This window comes from Plectropomus leopardus, chromosome 20, assembly GCF_008729295.1.
Source record: "Plectropomus leopardus isolate mb chromosome 20, YSFRI_Pleo_2.0, whole genome shotgun sequence".
Lineage (NCBI taxonomy): Eukaryota > Metazoa > Chordata > Actinopteri > Perciformes > Serranidae > Plectropomus > Plectropomus leopardus.
In genome coordinates this window covers 17487188-17507890 of record NC_056482.1, presented here as the reverse complement: position 1 = coordinate 17507890, position 20703 = coordinate 17487188, and the positions used below count along the sequence as shown (strand labels likewise).

General features: G+C 38.9%; 1 protein-coding gene across 2 annotated transcripts in view; it reads right to left on the bottom strand.

Annotated features, from left to right (window-relative positions):
* rimbp2a (RIMS binding protein 2a) overlaps positions 1-20703 on the bottom strand; it is an 86082-nt gene that overhangs the window by 17010 nt on the left and 48369 nt on the right. Inside the window, exons 7-13 of one of the 2 annotated variants that reach the window (XM_042510000.1) lie at positions 17089-17193; positions 10040-10244; positions 7786-7943; positions 7008-7087; positions 6778-6887; positions 1945-2763; positions 381-404 (exon numbers count right to left, since the gene is read on the bottom strand). In XM_042510000.1, the coding sequence (XP_042365934.1) occupies positions 381-404; positions 1945-2763; positions 6778-6887; positions 7008-7087; positions 7786-7943; positions 10040-10244; positions 17089-17193 (1501 nt within the window). The remainder of the gene's footprint in view (positions 1-380; positions 405-1944; positions 2764-6777; positions 6888-7007; positions 7088-7785; positions 7944-10039; positions 10245-17088; positions 17194-20703) is intronic. The other variant, XM_042510001.1, reaches the window with a different exon arrangement.

The window sequence follows — 20703 nt, the reverse complement described above, 5'->3', positions numbered from 1 at the left end:
GGCTAGGCTATAGGCTGAGGAAATGACTCATCGCAATAATAACTGGTTGTATTGTGTGATGCATGGCTGTTCTCCAATTAGTGATATGCATAGTGCAGAAGGCAAACATGGGCAAAATTGCATTTGAATTTGGTTTTAAAAAAGTGTATTTAAATTTCAATAAATGCATGAATGACAAATTGGAGATAAATGTGTTATAAATGCCATTTTGCTCATATTGCCTTAATTGATTGAATTATTCTCAGTTTCATGACCACAACCCTCTTCCAAAAGTATCATAGCACTAATGTCATCTCTGCTCATTGGTTTGCAACAGAAGAAAATCAGTTAGTGCTCAGACATTTTGGAAACCCAGCCCAGGACTGATGTTTCATTCTGACCTGTTCTGCAATATGGTGTTGGACCTAGACAAAATACAATACACAACAATGGCATAGTAAGGCAATGCTGCACTCTACTTATCCAACAACCTTAACATTGATATGTTACATAACTCAGCTGACATTACAGTAAAATGAAATAAACATAGTAGTAGCAGTCTGTCATCTCCATCTGTCTCTGAGATTGTTTAAAAACATAAAAAGAGAAAAAATACTAAGAACAATTAGAACATAGAGACTCAGAAAATTTCACTGATCTAATGTGGGCAAAAATGCATAGAGATGGGCACAAGTGGCAACTTATATATAAACAGGTGAGATTCAAACCACAATCAGGACAAAGAATACATAATTGAATAATAGGATCCACCTGTGAATGAATAAAACGCCCAATATTGGCCTCTCCCAAATAGTAGGAGTGCGCATAACAATCAATAAGAACAGCAGCAGCCGACGTCACACCTTGAGGTGTAAAAAAACAGGACTAGAGACATGTAGCAAAAAACACTGAAAATAAGGAGCTATAGCTAACAATCAACAATGATTAATAACTTAATGTGCATACATAAAAATTAGAACCCAATAAAGTAATATCTATACATACTGTTCATATATAATGTGTATGACCCTTATAGGAGAAAATGATAACAAGAGTTGCAGCTTGAAAAAACGCTCTACGTTATCTGAGGGCTAAAAATACACAATTCTTTCTGAGACGAAAATGGGAGACACATAGCATATATTAGAGAAACAATTTAAAAACTATATGACACTGTCAACCCAAATGGTTTGAGTTATTCAAAAGAGAATTGAAAAGTGTTAGAAAATATAAATATATCTACAAAATATTTATATAGAATCTAAACCTAAGGAATCCAGTGATACCCAGCTTTTCTTACCATCATGGGAAACAGCAATTTCACGCATTCAGGACCTTTATGAATCAGAGAAAGCAACTAAACTGGAACTACTGAAAAGTGCAAATGGTGTAATTTGATTCCCAATTGAGACAGTCTGGTAAGAATAGCTTTACCTTGTCAATAATGACTTCCAAACTTTTGAAACAAAAATTTCAATGGAATTGCAAACATGCAATCTGTGATCATTCGCCATTAACCATTTAAATTCAGTGTTCAATAGTATTTAAAACTATTAATCATTTGACAGCCATACAAAAAAGACATTGCAAAAGTCCTAAGAGGAACAAAGGATACCCAAATACATATTATAAGGATGGAAAGCATATGAGGAAAAATTATTTAAAAATTATGGAGGATCCTTATCGGGGAGCTGTGAAAAGTAGCTTGTTTTGTCTCCCTGATGATGGCTCTTTAGTTGAAACACGTCTGTTTCTATGAATTGTTGCCCATATTAAAAAAGTGACGTTTTCTGGCAGTGCCACTGTTCTAATTGCACAACCGTGCACCTCTGTACATTGTCTCAGATTTTTGGAGTTGTGTGTACTGCTGTTTTTCATCAAGACCATAAAAACTATCATCTGCTATGGAGCTATGCATATTTTATTGATACTGTTTCTCTCTGTATAGAAAAGAGCTTTACTGACCTGCAGCCTGTGTGCAAAACTCCACACCAGCTTCTTTCCTCTCTCTCTGCTCCAGCGGCAGTTGCCATGGCACCTGGTGCGGCTGTGCCAACACCGTCACTTTGTACACTGTCAGGGGCTTCAGGTTGATGAAGCGCAGTCTATACCTTCCCGGTTTTACCACTGCATGCTCTGCCCCATCCAGGAACACAGTGTGACCATAGTTACTGTTGCTAGGCAACCAGGAGAGCTCGGCAGTGTCGCGCTGGATGTCGTCCACCCGGAGGCCACACGGGGCCACCACCACGTTGGCTCCCACCAGCAAGGTGCAGCGCAGCTCATCCGACAAGCCCCGGTCTGTGACGCTCTGCACCGACACCCGATGGACACAGCCGTCCAGGTCCAGCTTCTCCAGCAAACACTTGGTCCGGCCGCCGTACACTATACTGGCACGAAGCTCCCCGTCTACCAACACATTGTAGCCAGAGATGTTCCCCCAGCCCAAAGGCACAAGTGGAGGCTCCCAGGCCACAATGACGCTCCGTGCCAACTGCTTGATCAAGTTGATCTTTCGGGGATAAGGCACGACGTCTTCAGCCAGGTCCTCAGGGTCCAGGGGCCCCCCTGTCCCATTGCTACAGGGAACCAAGGCGTTAGATGAGCCCAGGAAGCCATCCTGGGCGGCACCTCCATCCACTGCCGGCAAGGCCAGGGGCATGTGGTCCAGTGGGCCCATGTCTTCCCCTCCCTCCCCGGCCTGAATCGCTAGTTTTTCTTTGTCCTGGACAAATTCCACAAAGTTGGAAGGAACAAGTCCTCGCTGGCCATCCAACAGCTCTCCTGTGACACAGAGAAACATGAAGAGAAAGGTGTCTGAGATAAATAATTCAACATTGTCCCTCATTCTTTTTTTTCATTTTCATGAACAAACATAATTAAAAACATAGTTTAGCCACGTAAAAAAAAGTCCAACCTCAAAAAAAGATCACTTTCAATTTCCTGTCATCATTGTAGCTATGAAGTCCGCAGCGCATGTAGATGCAGCAGCCTGTAGCTCCTTAAATCTTTGCTACTTTTTTGTTATACTTTTCTATTTTTTCAACACCATGGCTACGAGCACTTATCAACATCTGGAAAAGTTGTATGGGCTTTGGACTGAATGCAGCAGCCCGCGAGAAGATCCCCACCAACAGCATATGCAGAGCAGCCAGTCAGACCAGAGGAGAGAAAGGAAACCGAAAGCACCGGGCGAGGAGACGGAGGAGAGCCAGTATCAGGGCGAGGTTGACCCAACTTGGACCGAGAGCTGCTCCTCTACCAAGCCTTTTTCTTGCTAATGTCCAGTCATTTAAACTTAAATGATATAAATTTCTATAGGTTGTCCATTATCTAAGATGGCTAAAATATGTTTTGTTGCATCCACAGCAATACATTGCTTAGATTCTGTGCTGGACTCAAGCCTACATGCTGACTGACATCTACTGTATGTAATCCAGTGACTATGGATAAATTCGTCACACAACCACACTTCAAAAAAATCTGAAGTATCTCTTTAACAACTGTCCCTATAGGAAAGGGTAAGAGTTCCTCTGTGATACTTCATGCAAGTATTAAAATTAGGCTTCACAAAAGGCTCCTTACATGACAAAGAGAAAAAGTAAAGCAGCAACTTGAATACACTTAATCATCAGTGAGAGCTACTTTGCTTGCAGGGTGGGAATGAGTCAGTGAGTGAGAGGTGGTAGATATGTAAACATACAGTATGTCCTATTCCCTAAGATGTAAGATTTACCACGGCTCCTCTGATGCTTACTTTTATAGTCTTTCCATTAAACACAGAAATGGGAAAACATTTCAAAGAACTTGAACTCTAGTTCACTGCTTTTAAACATTTCCAGGAACACCCCTGAGCATGTAGATGCTGTGGCCAATGCAAAGTTTTTTTTTCCCAAAGGGAAGAAGTTTGTCTTGAAAAAAGCTCTCGATCATCTTGTCCTTCAGTCCCTTTTCACAATGAGGCCGGGGAGACCTTAAGACCATCTGTGTGTGTCTGCGTATTTGTGCTACTGAGAGTGTGTGTGTTGTTGTGCATGCTCGTGATTAAGCCTCTGGATTAGTCATCAAGCTAAAAGGGACCAAGGTCCCATCTTGACAACAGCTTGGTCTGCAGCCCGAGTCTCCCTCCTGTGTGGTAAATACAAGGCTCCTCCACGATGCCATGCAATCTCACCACCCACAGCTAATGAATCACTGCAGCTGACTACTACTGTGTCTGTAGCGGGCTGCACTGTCTGCAGGATTGCTAGTCAGGGGGATTAGGATTGCCTCCGATGGAGAAGCCTTCATAATTCTAAAGAGATTAGATGGAGAATCACTCCAATCACCAGTTAGAAAAAGTGTACAGGATATTTTTTTCTTGGTGACACTGGGGCACTGACCGAGTAGTCTTACATAACAGCTGTAGCCAAAACCTACAGGGAAAATGAATCATTTCAAAGTAACAAATGAACAATTACACACACTGATACAAGGGTGGGTCATAACCAGTGGCACACCTAAGGGAGAGTAGTGGGGGCAATGGAACACCTGATACAGTTACAAGCCCCAAACTGATACCCCCTGGTGAAATTAATTATACAATATAACTGTATTTAAGAGGCTATGCCATGCTTTTTAAACCAAAGCTAGTGGTATCTTCTGAAACCAGACAAATGAAGGGATCCACTGGTACCAATGATGTAGGCATAGCTTGTCGGGAAGCAGGCTAACTAACACTCGAAAGTTAGGCTAAATTTTGTTGAGGAAACTACTGGCATGGCCATTCTCGCAGTCCCTCAAACTCTCACCTCAAGTTATTGGAATGAAAGTGGGTTTTAAATGTGAGAGGGTTTGATCACAAAAAATATTTTGTTCTTCACTCCTTTAAAATAAAGCTGCACATTTGTCTTTTAAGAAAAAGGACAACCAGCCTATCTGATGACCCATAAATTTCCTAACTGGTTCCCAAATGGTCCAGCCATGGCGTTCAGATTTCTCCTTTGTCATTACTTCAAGATTCACACAGTCTAATATATCATTAGCATCATACATGCTTATTTATACTTATATTCATTAACACTCATTTGCACTGTTAAATTTGTATTGTTTTTATCTTTGCTTAGCTTTAGATTCTATTGATTTATTTCATTGTATTTATTTGTTGCTTCCACTGATTTAGATTTTGGTGCCCTATTTCACTGCTTTCATTTACCTCATGTTTTGAAATGGCAATAAACCTTCTTGAGCTTGATCTTTAGGCCATCAAGCGAATTTGCTGTCTCTGTTCAGTAGCTGCCTGTTACTGAGTCACTCTACAACAGGAAAGGGCACCTCACACTGCAGTCCATTCAGAATGGACCTGCAACCCACTTTTGGACCTCAGCCTAATTGGGAACTGCCAACCTAACACATTTAAAGATTCATAACGCAGTAAAAGAGGATTGTTGTGGAACTCAAAATGTTAACTTGTTATTTGTTATTAATTGTAAAGTAAGAAATTTAGTTATATCAGTATGCGATTCTTTAACTGTTATATTGACATAGTTTGGTGACAAAATTCTTAAAATTCAGTTATGGCCTTTGGTTTTGGTATGCCACCCCAAGACTTTCAGTGGATCCATTTGACCACCCCTATGACAAATTTCTGGGAGTGCCACTGTTCATAATAGTTTGAATACTTGCTGTATGATTTAGTTCTCACAACTGTATTATGTGAGCTCTCAAAGCAAACAAAAAATAGGGCAAAATCTTTTGTGACAAAAATTAAAGTGGATCAGTCAAAAAGAACTGCAAAATACTGGATATCTCAAAGGTAACAGTCTTGAGAGTCATGGCAACAGGAGCCAAATAAAGATTGACACTGCAGTGACAAAGAGAAGGTCACAAGGTGAGGATAACCAGCAGGGATTTGACATATTCACAGTATGATGGTGACAGATGCTGCTGCTGTGATGTAACATAAGAGGAGCCACATTTGTCGCAGTGTTTACAATAATGATTACATCAGCAATATTGTCATTTTACATTAAGGTTCGATTATGATGTAATGTCATGTCTGTCACACTATAAAGTCAACAAAATATACATTAGAGCAGGGATACTCAATTTCATTTGCCCAGGGGCCACTTTTGCAAAATGACAGGGGGCCAATAGCCTCAAATAGGTATGGTGTAACCAGGAGTGCAGGATTTGAGGACATTCAGGTTCTTCCCCTGGCACTTTTTATTTATTGAAAAATGCACTCTGACACAGTAATTACATTAAAAGTAGAAAAAAGATTCTAATCAATTTATTTTCAATGTGAATTAGAAAATGGTTGGGGGGCACCTAGCACTATATCAGGGGCCCGATTTGGCTGATGGCCCATAAGTTGACTATCACTGCTGTAGAGTGAAAAAAACATGTCATGGTACATTAATGTATACATGTACAGTATATGACATGGTCATTTTAAAAGGATGTTGATGAGATTAAGATGACAAATCAAATACAGTTAATAGAAAAAAAATCACTGGGGGATAACTGTGAGCTGACACACATCTTGGCATTTTGTCTCACTGTGAGGTAATTAATACGGGATGATGCACATGCTTGTTGTGACTGTCAAGCATTCTCTGCTACAACAGCAGACAGGGACTCAGGCTAAATCACAGACTTGAAAAGCAACAAACAGCACCTCCTGCTGTACTGTAATCTTTGATCTCTAGTCTGCAATATTTTCTTCAGACATTTTTCATTTTAGTGCCTGCCTACACTTTCCAGTTAATGCTGATAATTATTTCCCATATCATCACAGAGTCTCGTTCTACTTCTCACCTTCATAGAAGCCATCGTCATCCATGTTTCCATACACATACAGATACTTTCCGGCCACAAGGGGGAGTTCTGCCTCAGGATGCTCGTTTGGTCCATCAAAAGGGTTATAACTGAAAAGAGAAACAGTTCCTTTTTTTCATTCATATGCAAATGAAGATGCATTTAGTTAGTAAACTTAAAATGATTATGTGTAATAAAATCAACATAATACTGAAACTTATCTTATTCACCTGTATCGGGCAGTGCAAAGGCGGACCTGGCCTGTGTAGCGAGGCTTGGACCTGGGTGATGGGCTGGCCTCATCCTCCATCTATAGATAGAGAACCAAAAATAAATATATCACTACAAAAATTCTAATCTATGTAAGATGAAATATCTTAAATCGAGGCAATATATGCTTTTTTCTTGACCTAAATGAGACAAAACCTATTTAAAACAATAGAAGAAAAAAACACCAGAAAAAAATAAAAAATATATTTAAAAAAAGAATAAAAACAACCAAAACACTCAAAAATGTTTAAAAAATACAATTTCAAAAACACCCAAAAAATAATTTAAATAACCCCCAGCAAAATTAATTTAAGCAAAAAAACACCTACAAAACTCAAAATTATTTAAAAAAGAAAGAAAGATAGAAAGAAAGACCAAGAGTTATTTATTGAAATATTTGGCAACTGATTTTCTGTCAGTTGAGTGATTAGTTGATTAATGATTGCAACTGTACTTTTATAAACTGTTTAGTAATTTAATTTCTCACAAAACAAAGTTATTTTATAAACTCTTCTTATGTTTTTCATGCAAAATCTTAATCTGTAAAGAAACTAAAGCATTCACATAATTGTAATGAAGCAAACAGTAAAATATTTCTCTCTGAAATGTAGTGGAGTATAAGTATAAAGTGACAGGAAAGAAATCATCAAAGTAATGTACAGGCTCCCTGATTTTTTTTTTAAATTAAGTACAGTACTTGAGTAAATGCACTAAATTACATTCCACCACTGGTCTTACCTCTGAAGGAGTCCGCTGTCGAGGGCTGCTGGGACGGTCCGTTGTGACAGTGTTGGAATTGACAGACAGCAGTTCGGGTCTTTCTCTGTCTCCAGTCTGTGGTGTGCAGGGCAAGAACTGGGAGATCAGTAGCGGCGTGTTTGCCGCGCTCTCATCGCCTGGGAGACATTGATTTCCATAGCAAATAAAGAGCAACTGTCATTCCTTCTGCACCCATTTGCTGCTTATTGTACAGCTATTGATCTCCTGTTGGGGCGAGTGTACAGCAAACACTCTGCATGGCAAAGGCTATTCCACCTCCATCAACACCTCGCCTCTGTACCGCATTTGTCCTCAAATACCACTGAGGTCCTCGAGGAAGAAAACACACTTGAAAAATGCAGAAGTATAAAATGGAAAAGTCTGAGAGTGTGAGCTGCTGAATTCCTTGAGGAAATTAAAGTAAGTCAACAACATGGGCCCACTGTATCAGCGGGTTCTTGTGGTTTGCGAGTGAGTGATATTATGCATTAGCACTAAAGCATCAGTGAGTCTCCCCCTCTCTCTGTTTCAAGTGGAGAGAAAGATAAAACAGGATCTCCAACACTTCAAAGACCTCTGGTCTGTGCCAGACCGTATAAATCTACATCGCTGATATGGCTCTATCTGCTGGCTCTGCAGGTTGCACTATGTGTCGTTTGAATACTAATGTGTTAAAACCACCTTTGTGTCATACATCAGGCCTGTGATCAATTAGGGTAGGTATTGATCATGAATAAGCAGTATCGCCATTAATGGGATCCACCTCTGGTTAGGAGCGAGCTGATCCAGCTGTTCTGTGAGCTGTCTGGGGATTAGATCAATCTGCCTCTCATTTCATTCTGATAATAAGCCGTTTGATCACATGTAATTTGGTGGATGCTTTTATCTACAAGGTCTAGTGTGCATTTATTTTTTATTTTGTCTTAGAATGAGTGGACCTCTCCCTGGTGGGGACCCTTTAACCCTGATAGTTATACTATCAGTATAACTATAGTACTTCTCCACAGATTTAGCATTGTACATCTATAACCTTGTCAGCCCCACACTGGAAAATTTGTAATAAATGAAGCAAAAGCAAAATCTGAAATCTGGTCTCACTGGAAATACATAAAATGGCCACACCCTCTTAATAGAGAATTATGTGGTGGGGTCACATCATTTTGACACATTACGTGGCGGCACCGTTGTAACAATGCCAATGAAAAGTTGATTAGGATCCTTTGTTGTTGAGGAAACACAAATTTCCTGGTTCAACAACATCTTGCAGTGGGCTGTGTTAATTGTTAATTGTTATATAAAAAGTGAGAGAGGGAGACCTCTTGCTGACCTAGTAGAGTGTGCACCCCAGGCTGAGTGCTTGCAGCAGCGTTGAGTCCGCTCCAAACTTTACATGTCAGCCCCCTTCTCTCTACCCCCTTTTTAGTCATTCTCAAGCTGTTCTATAATAAAGACAAAAAGCTAAAAAATATTTAAATTCTTTGAAAAGCAAGAAAGTTAATGTAAGTGAGGTTGAGTTGGTTTAGGGGTCAAACAAACACAGTACTTTAACCCGGGAGACAGCTGTTTGTGTCCTGATAGAAACTAAAAGTCAACAAAGTGGTAACTTGCGTTACTTATGTTCAGGCCTAAAAAGCATACTTATCTTAAGCAAACCTAACCGCACAGCATTTGTTTTTCCTGAGGCGGTGAAGGCATGATCTGCCCTAATCCCCGCTTTTATTGGTACTTGTTTCCTTTGTTGGTTAGGTTGCTAAGATTTGGGAAAGAGGAGACTGGATAGGTGTAGGGTAAGAATGTCAGGGTAAGCAGAGTATGGCAGGTCATGCCCTCACCATCCTACACACACAAAACAAAAACACATGCCCACCACGCTGCCGCCACATTATGTCACATCTGTTCCAAATGCACCTTTTTCAAGAAAAACTACAATCTTTTCCTAAATCTAATCTCTTATCCAACACGTAATTTTAACACATTACGTGGTCATTTCACATATTTCTATGAGATTAGGTTGCTTTTTTTATTCTACCGTCTTCTTCCTTGTCAAAGCCAACATTTCTCACAACTTGACTGGCAACAATTTGAGTCAGGGTAAAATGTGTTAAATTGGATTCTCTTTAGAGACCTCAGTGCCACACAGCACTCAGGAATCTAATAATAATAATTATGAATTGCAGAAAAAAAAGATATGTGTGAGTATAAATTTGGCTATAAGCTGAGACCGCTGACTTACCTGTCTCTGTCTGTGCTTCAAATCCAACAACGACTTGTAAGAGCTTCTTCTCTGATGAGAGGGGGATCTGGGATGTGGGAGCGGGATTAATTTTAAGGATGTCCACAGTATCTGATTGCAGACGGAAATTCAGCAGCTCATTGGACAGCTGGTGGAAGTGTTCACTCTGTGACCTGCATTTCTGCTCCAGGTCACGAACCTTGACCTTTGATAGACATTGAAGAGAGCGGGGGGAGCAGTAATGGCCAAGGGGAAGGAGAGAGGAAAGAAGAGTGAAACGTGAGGGAAAATACACACACAAAGCATGGAGTGTACTTCACATATAATGCTCAGATATTAACTCTCTGAGGAATAGCCAGTGTTTCATCCATAAATGCTGATCAAACATGGAGCCAATTAGAAGTGGGATCCCTAAAGAGCTATTTTTTCAGCTTATAGCAGCATGTCTGCAGTCTAATCAGAGCATATGGAAGTGAGGAGTCATCTGCACTGCTGCAGTCGCTGATACATAACACTGTTACACTCTGATAACGAAGCCTGAGTACTGCAAAGAGTTAAGAGGATTATAACACTTACAGTATAGACATTAAACACATCATATCATGGATATATCAGAGGAAGTCAAGGAGGATGGATGGGGTGTTCTGTGAGTAAAGTAATACTCAATCTCATTCACTGCACACACAGTATTGATTCTCAAATACCCACTAAAGGCTTTGAAAGCTTTAGTGATTTGCTAAAAATTCACACATTAAACTAATCAGGGAGGAAAATAAATACCTGAAACATTCTGTCCTTATTGTTCTGTTAAGGCAAAAAGGAAGGAGACATAAAAAAATAAAGAAAGAAGAAAAATTAAAAGAAAAGACAAACTGAAGACAGTAACAAAACACCAATGAATGTCATTAAATGCAAAGGAGTTAAAGGAAAACGCAAAACAATATTTATCTCTACAAAACAAAACCAACATGAAATTAAAGTACAATGAATTAAAAAGAAAGAAAGAAACTGGGAATGCACTGTAAAATTTGGGGCCAATACCTGTGCTTAAAGTAACAGTTTGGCTGATGGCTGGTCTGTTTTTAACAGCAAAACAAGAACGACTGCTTCAAAAGCCTTTCTACGATATATATAAAATCTTATAATTCCCTCTTTTTATTGATGTGACAACATCTCCTAATTTCCCCTTAAGTTTTTTTTTTGTTGAATTTTCTTGTCAAAAACTAATTTTTACAAAATTAGATTTGAACACATCATCAGAATGTTACAATTTACGTTTGCCTAATACTCATTTTTACTAAACAGAGCTTAAACATATCATATCGTAACTCAATGCAACCCCTGTGAGCTGTTAGCTGCAGCATCCTAGGTAACGTTACCTAGCTCTCCACCTGCTGATTTTAACACAGATTCATTGTTCATAATGTAACATTATCAGGAAAAAGCCAGGTGCATCCTCTGCTGTGACAATAGTGAGTTTACTGAGTCCTTTCTTCCTGGGGAAGATTTTCTAATGTCCCCTGGGCGAAAAGACATTAATCAACAAATCACAGAGCCATTTGCCCAAAAACCATTGTATTCATCTTGTACCTGCTTATTTATTTAAATTTATTAGCCATGCTTTTTGTACACAACAGAAATCGGCCACTGCCATCTGTGATTGTCATCTTATTTGCTTATAGGTGCATTTAAGCCGAATATCCGACGTGCTGATAAATAATAACTCATTTGTCCAATAACTGATACCGATAGATATATCCACTTTTCCCCCACCTAATTCTAGAGATCATCAAGTCTCGCCTGGTGGAATTAACATTATATAATATGTAATTTTATCATGATGGCCCACCAGCACATGGAGAAGTAAAATACAATGCTTGTCAGTATATGTAATATTTATTCATTGTACAAAATAAGAAAAATACTTCAACTTAGGGTTAATGTTTTGTATATGTATACTTTTTTGAAAAAATAAAAATAAAAAAAATGTTTTGTTTTGCAAATAAATATACAAAAACAACATCAAATAAAGGTAAAAGAAAAAGACATAAATATGTTGGTTAAACATAAAAAAGCCCTCCAAGCACAAAATGATTAAGGACATCAGTTTCACAGAAAAGAGAATGAAGAGATTTGTTTGTTTGTGTACACACCGTGGCGTTATGTCTTTCTTACGGTTGAAGTTGCCTATTAGTGTAGAGAAATACGTCAGCGAAACAGACTATAAATCTGTTCAATGGATTTGCAAGAGAAGTAACTCCTAGAGAGACCAAACTCTTGATGTTTGTCTGAGCCAAACTCTGCTGCTTGCTCAGTAAAACCGTATTAAAGTGCGTCACATGGATAATGACATGACCTCTCTTGAACTGCACTCAAAGGAGCCTGCACCCTATTGTCGTGACAAAAGGATTTAGAGTGAAATGAGAAAATAATATCAGATAGATGAGCCAGTGACAAGCATCTTAAAGACTGTGATGAAACACAGCAGGTCCGTGATTTGATCATAGGGAAATGTAGTATTCAAGGTCAGCCCGATCAGAGGATTAATGAGTTTGTGACTGTTGTGAAAGAAAAGTTTGATGTAATATTTCACACAACAGAAAACCTACAGGAAGAGAAATGAAGAGGAATATAGCAGCAAACACAGAAGCTGAGCTGCTGTTTGTTTTAAATTCTCTGATGGATGAGTCATAAACTGGTGTGCAGCACTGAATAACCTACATGGTATAACAGTGTTTGTTCATAAGGCTGGTGTGCTGTCTGCCGAATTCAAATTTCGAGTCATAATTTATGCCGCACCACCTGTTTCAGGGCAGAGGGCATAGACCAGCACCCTGACGATGTTCCTACAGTACACACATCTCACTGATACTCACAACCAATGAAGTTTTTGTGGTACTTGTTTTAAAAGAGGATCCAGAAACATGACAGAATGCATGAGTTGGAGGTTGAAGTCCCAACAGATTCTGCACACACTCAGGTCAAACTTGGGCCCGATCCCCAAATCAAAGACACACATTTTTCCTCTGTGGTGTTATTCATCAGTCCAGATTGTTTTTGTGCGAGTTGCAGAGTGTTAGAAATATTGGCCATAGAGATATCTGCCTTCTCTCAAATATACACATTTCTTTCTTTGCTATGATACAGTTGACGGGTGTAGTTCAGTAGAAAGAAAACAGTTCCTACATTAAAACTGCTCACAACAAGGTCTGTGGATGATATTGAGTAAAAAGGGTCATTTCTGGAATGAGACATTGCTGCTAAGTTCATCAAATGTACATTTTTGGTGGTTTGAGCACCATCAGCCAGTGGTGTCTGATCATACATTTTTCCATATCATTATATTTGGGACTAAGTAGCTGTTTCCTTATTTTCATGTCTTCTAAAAAGATCATTAGCTGGCCCGTTTCACTGGAACATGCTGCAAAATTTTCAGGCAAAACTTGCCATTTGCCAAAGACGACAAGAACTGGGAAGTCTGCCTTTGTCTACCTCTGAAATCATTATTCTAAAAATTTTAATTGGTATATCTGCCTTCAGTGACAGAAAACTTGACAGGGATGGCAACAGCCACCAAGGGGGTGAGGGTCAATGAACGGTCAGTTCCCAGCAGAGGTGCAATCAGCCAGAGTAAGTGAAAACGTGTGACGCAGGGCCTTTACAACATGAGGCTGTTGTTTTGTTGTTGTTTTTTTTTTTTGTTTTTTTTTACAAATGAAATTAAGGTAAAGGTACAATCAAAGTACATGTGTAGCATTTTTCACTTAAACTACATTACCCTTTGAAACCTGGGGCAACATCACTTTTCTTGTGGTGCTTTCAGATGGCTTTCACAAGTATTAAAACTTTGAACCCTAAGAAATTCTGGTGCAATTTCTTTTGAAAACATGGGAAAAAACAATGAAAAATTTTGATTATTCTTTTTTTCCCCCCTTTTTTTTGTTTTTTACTGATTTTTACTTAATTTTGTCATACTTTTTACTAATTACCATTTTTTTGATAACAATAGTTGAAGAATAAAAACATGAACCACTACTTTGCCTACATTTTTTGTTACATAAAACATGCCGGTCCAGTGAAAAAGTTAGCTCTTGTTAGAAATTGGAAATATTGGTTCATCAAATATTTGGTTTCTCACTCCACATGTGGGATTCCACTGTCTCAATTCCCATCATAGCTAGTTTAAGAAGAGGGATTTGGTAAATTATATTTAAAAAATAGATGTTACCATTTATTTTGAGATTTTACACGCTATTAAGATATTTTAAAACCAATTAAGACCTTAGTTTTAGATTTATAAATTCAGTGCCTTTTAAGACTTTTTAAAGATCCGTGGGAACCCTACATGGGGGTATTTGAGGATTGACTCTGTTTAGGAGCCAGCCTCAAGTGGTCATTCGAGGAACTGCAGTTTTTGGCAGTTTTGTTGGCTTTATTTTCCAGCCCTCGAGGTTAGCACTTCATTAACTCTTCAGTAACGCTGGGTAACGACATGTGTTTGTTTATGTCACTGTACCTCTAACAGGTGTACTGCTTCCTCATGCTCTTGGTCAGCTTGAACCCGAGCTCGCAGAGAACACACGGAAACACACAGTGACAGCTGACACTGTGATCACAGTCCATGAGGTAGAATAGACAGCGCACAGCTGACATACTGTCAACCCAATACCCTGGCAGAGGCTCAATGGTTGATCACAGCACTGGTACTTGAAGAGATGCCTATTCCTGATGGCACGGCTCGGATGAACAGTTACTGATTTATTCTGGGGTATGTTTGTGTAGTAGCTAGTCGCAGACGTAAAAGCGCTGTGATGCTACTGAGCTCGGACATCTCACAGGTCTGACAAGACAGAGGAATGGCCATCTTTGGGCATGAGCAATATTCATTTTACTTCATATCGATGCACTGACACTTCCTCACACCTGTCATACTGCACCTTTACTGAACTTTGCAGTTGCTGCTGATGTTAGTACATTTATATTTGCATACACAGTATTGCAATTATCTTGTACAGTATTGTATTTTGTACATATGTTGGTTAGCTTTAATTTTCATTATCATTTACATTTGCATCTTATTTTATATGTAGATAAGTGTGACGTTTTTATTTGTCTTTTACTAGTATGTACCACTGAGGATGACACATTTGCAATTTCATTAGTATTGATGACAACAGAGTTCTTGAATCTTCAACATTAAAAATCTCTTTGAATAATTGTACAAATGACTTAGCCATATGCTTGAACATATTTGTGTCTGTTTGACTGTGAATTGTCTATTTGTTTCTCTTTGAACTGACAACTAACAGAAAAATCTCACATTTGTCAAAGGAATTAGTCATTATTCAGCTCTTTTATGACCACATCAAGCCCGAGTAGTGTAATCCGGTGGGTACTGTGAGAATATCTGCATATCATTCTTTTTAACAAGGAGATTTTGCTAAACCGTTTATCTTATTCTTTGTATAATGTGTAAATCAGTAACAAAAAATAAGGCTGCAGAAGGAAAAATAAATTAAACCTATATATTTGTTAACAGTTACAAATTTTGGCTCAAAAAATGTGAATCATCAGAGTTATGTAGTGTATTTAACTCTTAAAGGGGCTCTATGAGAAATACAGAGTGTAAAGTTATTTTTTATGATTATGCATCCTCTGTAGATATTTTAGAAGTATGTATCTGCCTCAAGAAGGCACCTACCTATATGGCAAAGTCGTAGTGTCTACAAGTTACGTTGAACCATGGATACCTGAGGTAGACCATTGCCAGTAATTTAAAACCACAAATACATGGCTCATTTCTCAAAGATCTCTACTGCCTTTTCATGTGATCTGTCTTGTCTGTCTGGGCTGAACCGAGTGCTCATCGTCGGCTTAGTTCATCTTTGTATTCATCTTTGTTTGTGTCATCTTCGTTTTTTGTACTCGTATGTTGTAATTGTAATCACAATTATATCCTTATACTCTTACTCGTATTAAACCTGTACTGATTGAAGCATCAACCAGTGTCTCCATCCTTGAAGAAGTCATCACAGAAAATCATCCTACTGATGTGATTGAGCTAGCAGCTAACAGCTAACAGTGCTAACTCCATAAACAGCACTGAAAAACTGCAACAGTGCAGATAGACCTAACAGTATAAACCAGGGGGGAACTGGAGGGTGCTAGGCTCCTGCTACAACAGTGACCTGATATCAGTGGTAACAGCCATACGAGTGCAATCCAAAGCAGTGGTATAACAAAACAAATTAAGTAACATGCACCTGCGACCAGACCAGTTTAGCACAACAAACCACAGAGAAGCTCAGATAGCAACACACATACACAGGTAGCTTACTTCATTTCTGCTCAGGATGCCATTACTCCCCTTTATCTTTACATAACAAATAGTGATTTTCTGCTTTATTTATGCTCTGAATGAACGTTTAACACTTTTAAATTTTAATATAAAAGCATTAATTTGAGCCACAAATTTTGTCCAGACTTGGTAAAAAGTAAAGCAGATAATCTAACACCCTAGATATTTCAGCAGCCTCACAAGTATCAAAAGCAAATCCACATGTCATTTGTGATATTTGAAGTTTTTTTTTTTTTAATCAGTCTCTAAGCAGGATAAGAATATATCCCAGTCTTTAAAGCAAAACAGAATACAGTACCTGGAAACAAAAAGTGAGGTCTGCACAAAGATGTTCACAAGCTGTGTAAATTTATCAACAACTAGAAAGGCAACATTTTTAGCAGGAAGCTCTTCATCCAACGATCAAACAATATGAAAGACGTTGTAAGCTGAAGCTGCATTTCTAAGTAAATCTGCTGATTTTTGGACGGCTTTCTGAGGTCTTTATAATTTCTGATACAGCAGCAGCGATTCAATGACGGTGATTCAGCACAAAGTGGCTACTGACACATCAATTACTGAACAAGGAGCTTCAGCTCATCATCACAAATCAATGACAAAGGAGAGTTTTGTCAAAAGTATTAAAAAAGATAAAAAAAAAGCTTTTAATGACCAATTTTGTAATTTTGCCTTTGTCCATGTATGGTCATACCTTTTGCAGTTGATTGATCTCCTTCTGCTTGGTGTGAAGGGCCACCAAGGCTTGCTCATGCTCTATCTGCAGCTGCTGCTTCAGCTCTACAGCCTCGTGCATATGCTGCGGACAGACAGACAGAGGGAGAGGAGGTGGTTATGTTTAGACATTGTTTATACAGTATCACATTTTGGCAATAGAGTGGCTGTTTCTCAAAATTAGTCCTTTAAAGTCAGATTTTGTAGTCTAAAGCACTCAAGTGTTGAATTCGCCGTGGAAGTGTTATACAGTATGAGTGTTTCGTACAATTTGTAATGTATATCTATCAGAAGCAACCCACTGTACACTCCAAACTGACTCACACAAAGCTGGCACACACGGTCGCCTACGCTGATCCCAAATCTACACTTTCCCAAATTAGCCGAGTCATGACTATACAGTATCTATCTGCGGAGTCACGACCAGCTGCCACGTCTTGCAGAAACAGAGTTAAGGCCATAAGATGTTTCTGCGGGCTTAAGAAGAAAAGACAGCTTAAAAAGCTCTGACATTCATCATTTTTCTCTCTGTGTTCTCTCTTCCTTGAAAAAAAAAAAAAAAAGAAAAGCCTCTTTACCTCCCGGAGTGGCTTCGAGGTGTCCTGAGCAGGCAGCCACTGCTTTGCATAATCGAGGGAGAAGTTCTAAGCTGCAGAGGACTGTGCTGGCTGAGAGCCTGTCACTGGAGTCTTAGAAAAAAACGACTTTCTTTTTTAACTCTTGGATATTCAGGGAGGGCTTGACGAACTTACCTAGATTTTCTGTAACAACAGTGTGATGTAATGTTAAAACCGAGACAGACACCGGATTAAAGGGACAGTTCACCTCCAAATCAGAAGTACACATTTTTCCTCGTATTTGCAGTGCTTTTTTATCAGTCTTGATTGTTTTGGTGTAAGTTGCAGAGTGTTGGAGATAACAGCTGCAGAGATGCCGGCCTTCTCTACAATATAATGGAACCAGATGGCACTCAGCTTGTGGTGCTCACAGCACCAAAAATATATATCTGACAAACTCAAAAGCAATGTCTCTCTCTGGAAATCATGATCCCATCACTCAGGTTAATCCACAGAGCTTGTTGTGAGCATTTTTATGTAGGGACTATTTTTTTTCTACTGAGCTACGCCCGCCAATCATATCACGGCACAGGGAGAAGAGCAAATTTACTGCTAGCTCACCTACCACAACTGAGTTAGCTACCATTACAGTTCAGCCAAGGAGGACACCATTACGTTTACATCTACACAGGAAGATGCAAACTTTGCATCTTCGCGTCCATTGCGTCGCATCCATTGCACCGCCTAGCGTGAATTTGTGTCTTTTCGCGTCTTTGCAATGCATTCAGTGTGAAAACACAGTTCGAACTCTGTAGCTCGTTCTTCATCTCTGCTTGTGACTAGCAGCTTGAAGCAACATCAGTCACTACTAGCACCTTTTAATTGTATGCCTCTTTAGTAACAAATGTATCAGGCCATTTTGGGAGCCATAAACATATTTCTTTAATATTGGTCTTTACACATTTTGTATGATACAAAGGTCCAGAATTTTGATGCAGTCAGGCTGACTTAATTGTCTTAATTCCCCCACAGAATATAGGACAATAACTCTTTTGTTACCAGATTATATAACTTTAAAACCAATGGGCTTTCTGTATCTCATTCGCTTTGAATGAAGAAGCCTTTAAAAATAAAAGTCTGCCTTTTTGTTTTGTTTTTTGCTTGTTGTGTCTCCTCCATCTCTGCTTTCTCCACCCACATCGCCCTGTGTAATTTTCTCTAAATAGTCTCTTTGTCTTCATAATCAATACACAATGAGAAAGTGACAAACCTTTCTTTGCTGTATTAGGGAGCAGGTCAGTTTTTCTCAGATGGGTACATTTCTCTCTCAAATATCCTGACAAACAGACAATCGATGGGAGATGCAGGGAGGCGAGGATTTGTAATGAGAGTGCCTCTCACGGCGCACTGAGACTGTGTCTGATTACTATTGGCAGACCATAACACGATGAAAAAAGAGCCTCTCCATGAATCCGATGACACTTCACCTCATGAGCTGCATCACTTTCCTTCTAAAGTTTTCTTTGAAAACAAACACATGGGAAACGGGGATATTTCCAGAAGAGGCGGCAAAAATTGGGCCTAAAAGAAATCTCCAACTCTGATGAATGGTGCGATCCGAGCACAACCCCTGAATGAGGGATGAATGAGTGCAGATGGGAATGCTGGAGAAATGTAGTGAGATACGCAGTATGTCAGAGAAAATGTGGGCAGATAGAATCAGTGGTGATAAAGGAGGATAAAGGATTTAAACATTGGTCATCCTAAATTTTATGCTTTGTCTACTCAGCAGTAAGACGTGTAGATTTTGCCTCAGAGATATATTGCTCAGTGGTCTTCTCTACCAAAGAACAGGAATAAGGAAGAAGAAACTATTCAAGAAAAACAGCAACAATACCAGAACTAAATTTAGACTAATTTTCATAATTTATTCCATAACTGCAGATAATTAAATCTCACTTCTGTGGTGAGAGAAAGGAGAACTGTGCCTTTGGGGGGTAAATGAAAAATGGCAAAATTGGAATTGTTTGATAATCCAAGAGTTTATTTCTTCAGGTAAAACTCAGTGCTGAGTTCTCCCTAAAAACTCCAAGTTGTTGTCTGACATTATGAAGTTATCTGTCTTTTTTACTTCAGAACTCAAAGTTGTTCTTTGATGAGAAATCAGGAACAGGATTTGCCAAAATGTAAAGGGGTTATCAAAGCATATTGTAAGTCAGGCTGTTCTCATGCACTTTTTTCCTATGAAAAGAAATGCACCAAAATCCATGCATATCGCGCGTAATCATGAGCCAATAATTCATGCATACACCACATATTTTTGGAAGGCTGCAATCATGTGACCAGTGTGCAGATGGGAATAAAGAGGGAACAATGTGATTTTTGAGTGAACTGTGAGTCATTTTAAGGTAAATCTTCACCATGTTTCCTTGTTCTAGACTTAGCCTCTCCCTTTATGTTACGTACATAATATCATCCTTATAGTGGCACTTTCTACTGCAAAAAATCACCAATAAAAGCTTCTAAACACAACCACACGTGTTCCAGCAGGAATATGATTCATAAAAAAGAGAGAAATTAACAACATTAGCTACCAGGATTGCATGTTTCCTTGTTTTTAGTATGCAACAGCATACTTGCATCCAGGGAATGATTCTGTATAGCGGCACTTTCAATCTTTTCAAATTACCAATAAAAGCTTCTAAACATACTGTGATATGTTTCAGCAGGAATATGAGAAAGAGAAACAACAACATCGACAACCAAGATTACATGTTTCCCTGATTTTAGCATTTAGCTACATGTAGCGGTGTAGGCTACGTAATGTAAACACTTGCAATAGCGTGCCTGGAACAGATGACAACATACAGAAATCCGACACAAGTTGACGTCAGCTTGTCTTACTAGTAAACAAAAACACTGTAAAAACAGTAACAGTACGAAGCTCAAGGTTTTGCTCACAGGGATAATTTTTCATACATTTACTTCATTATTTTAAACTTTGACCATGTTTATTATAAACATCTGACATTGTAAGA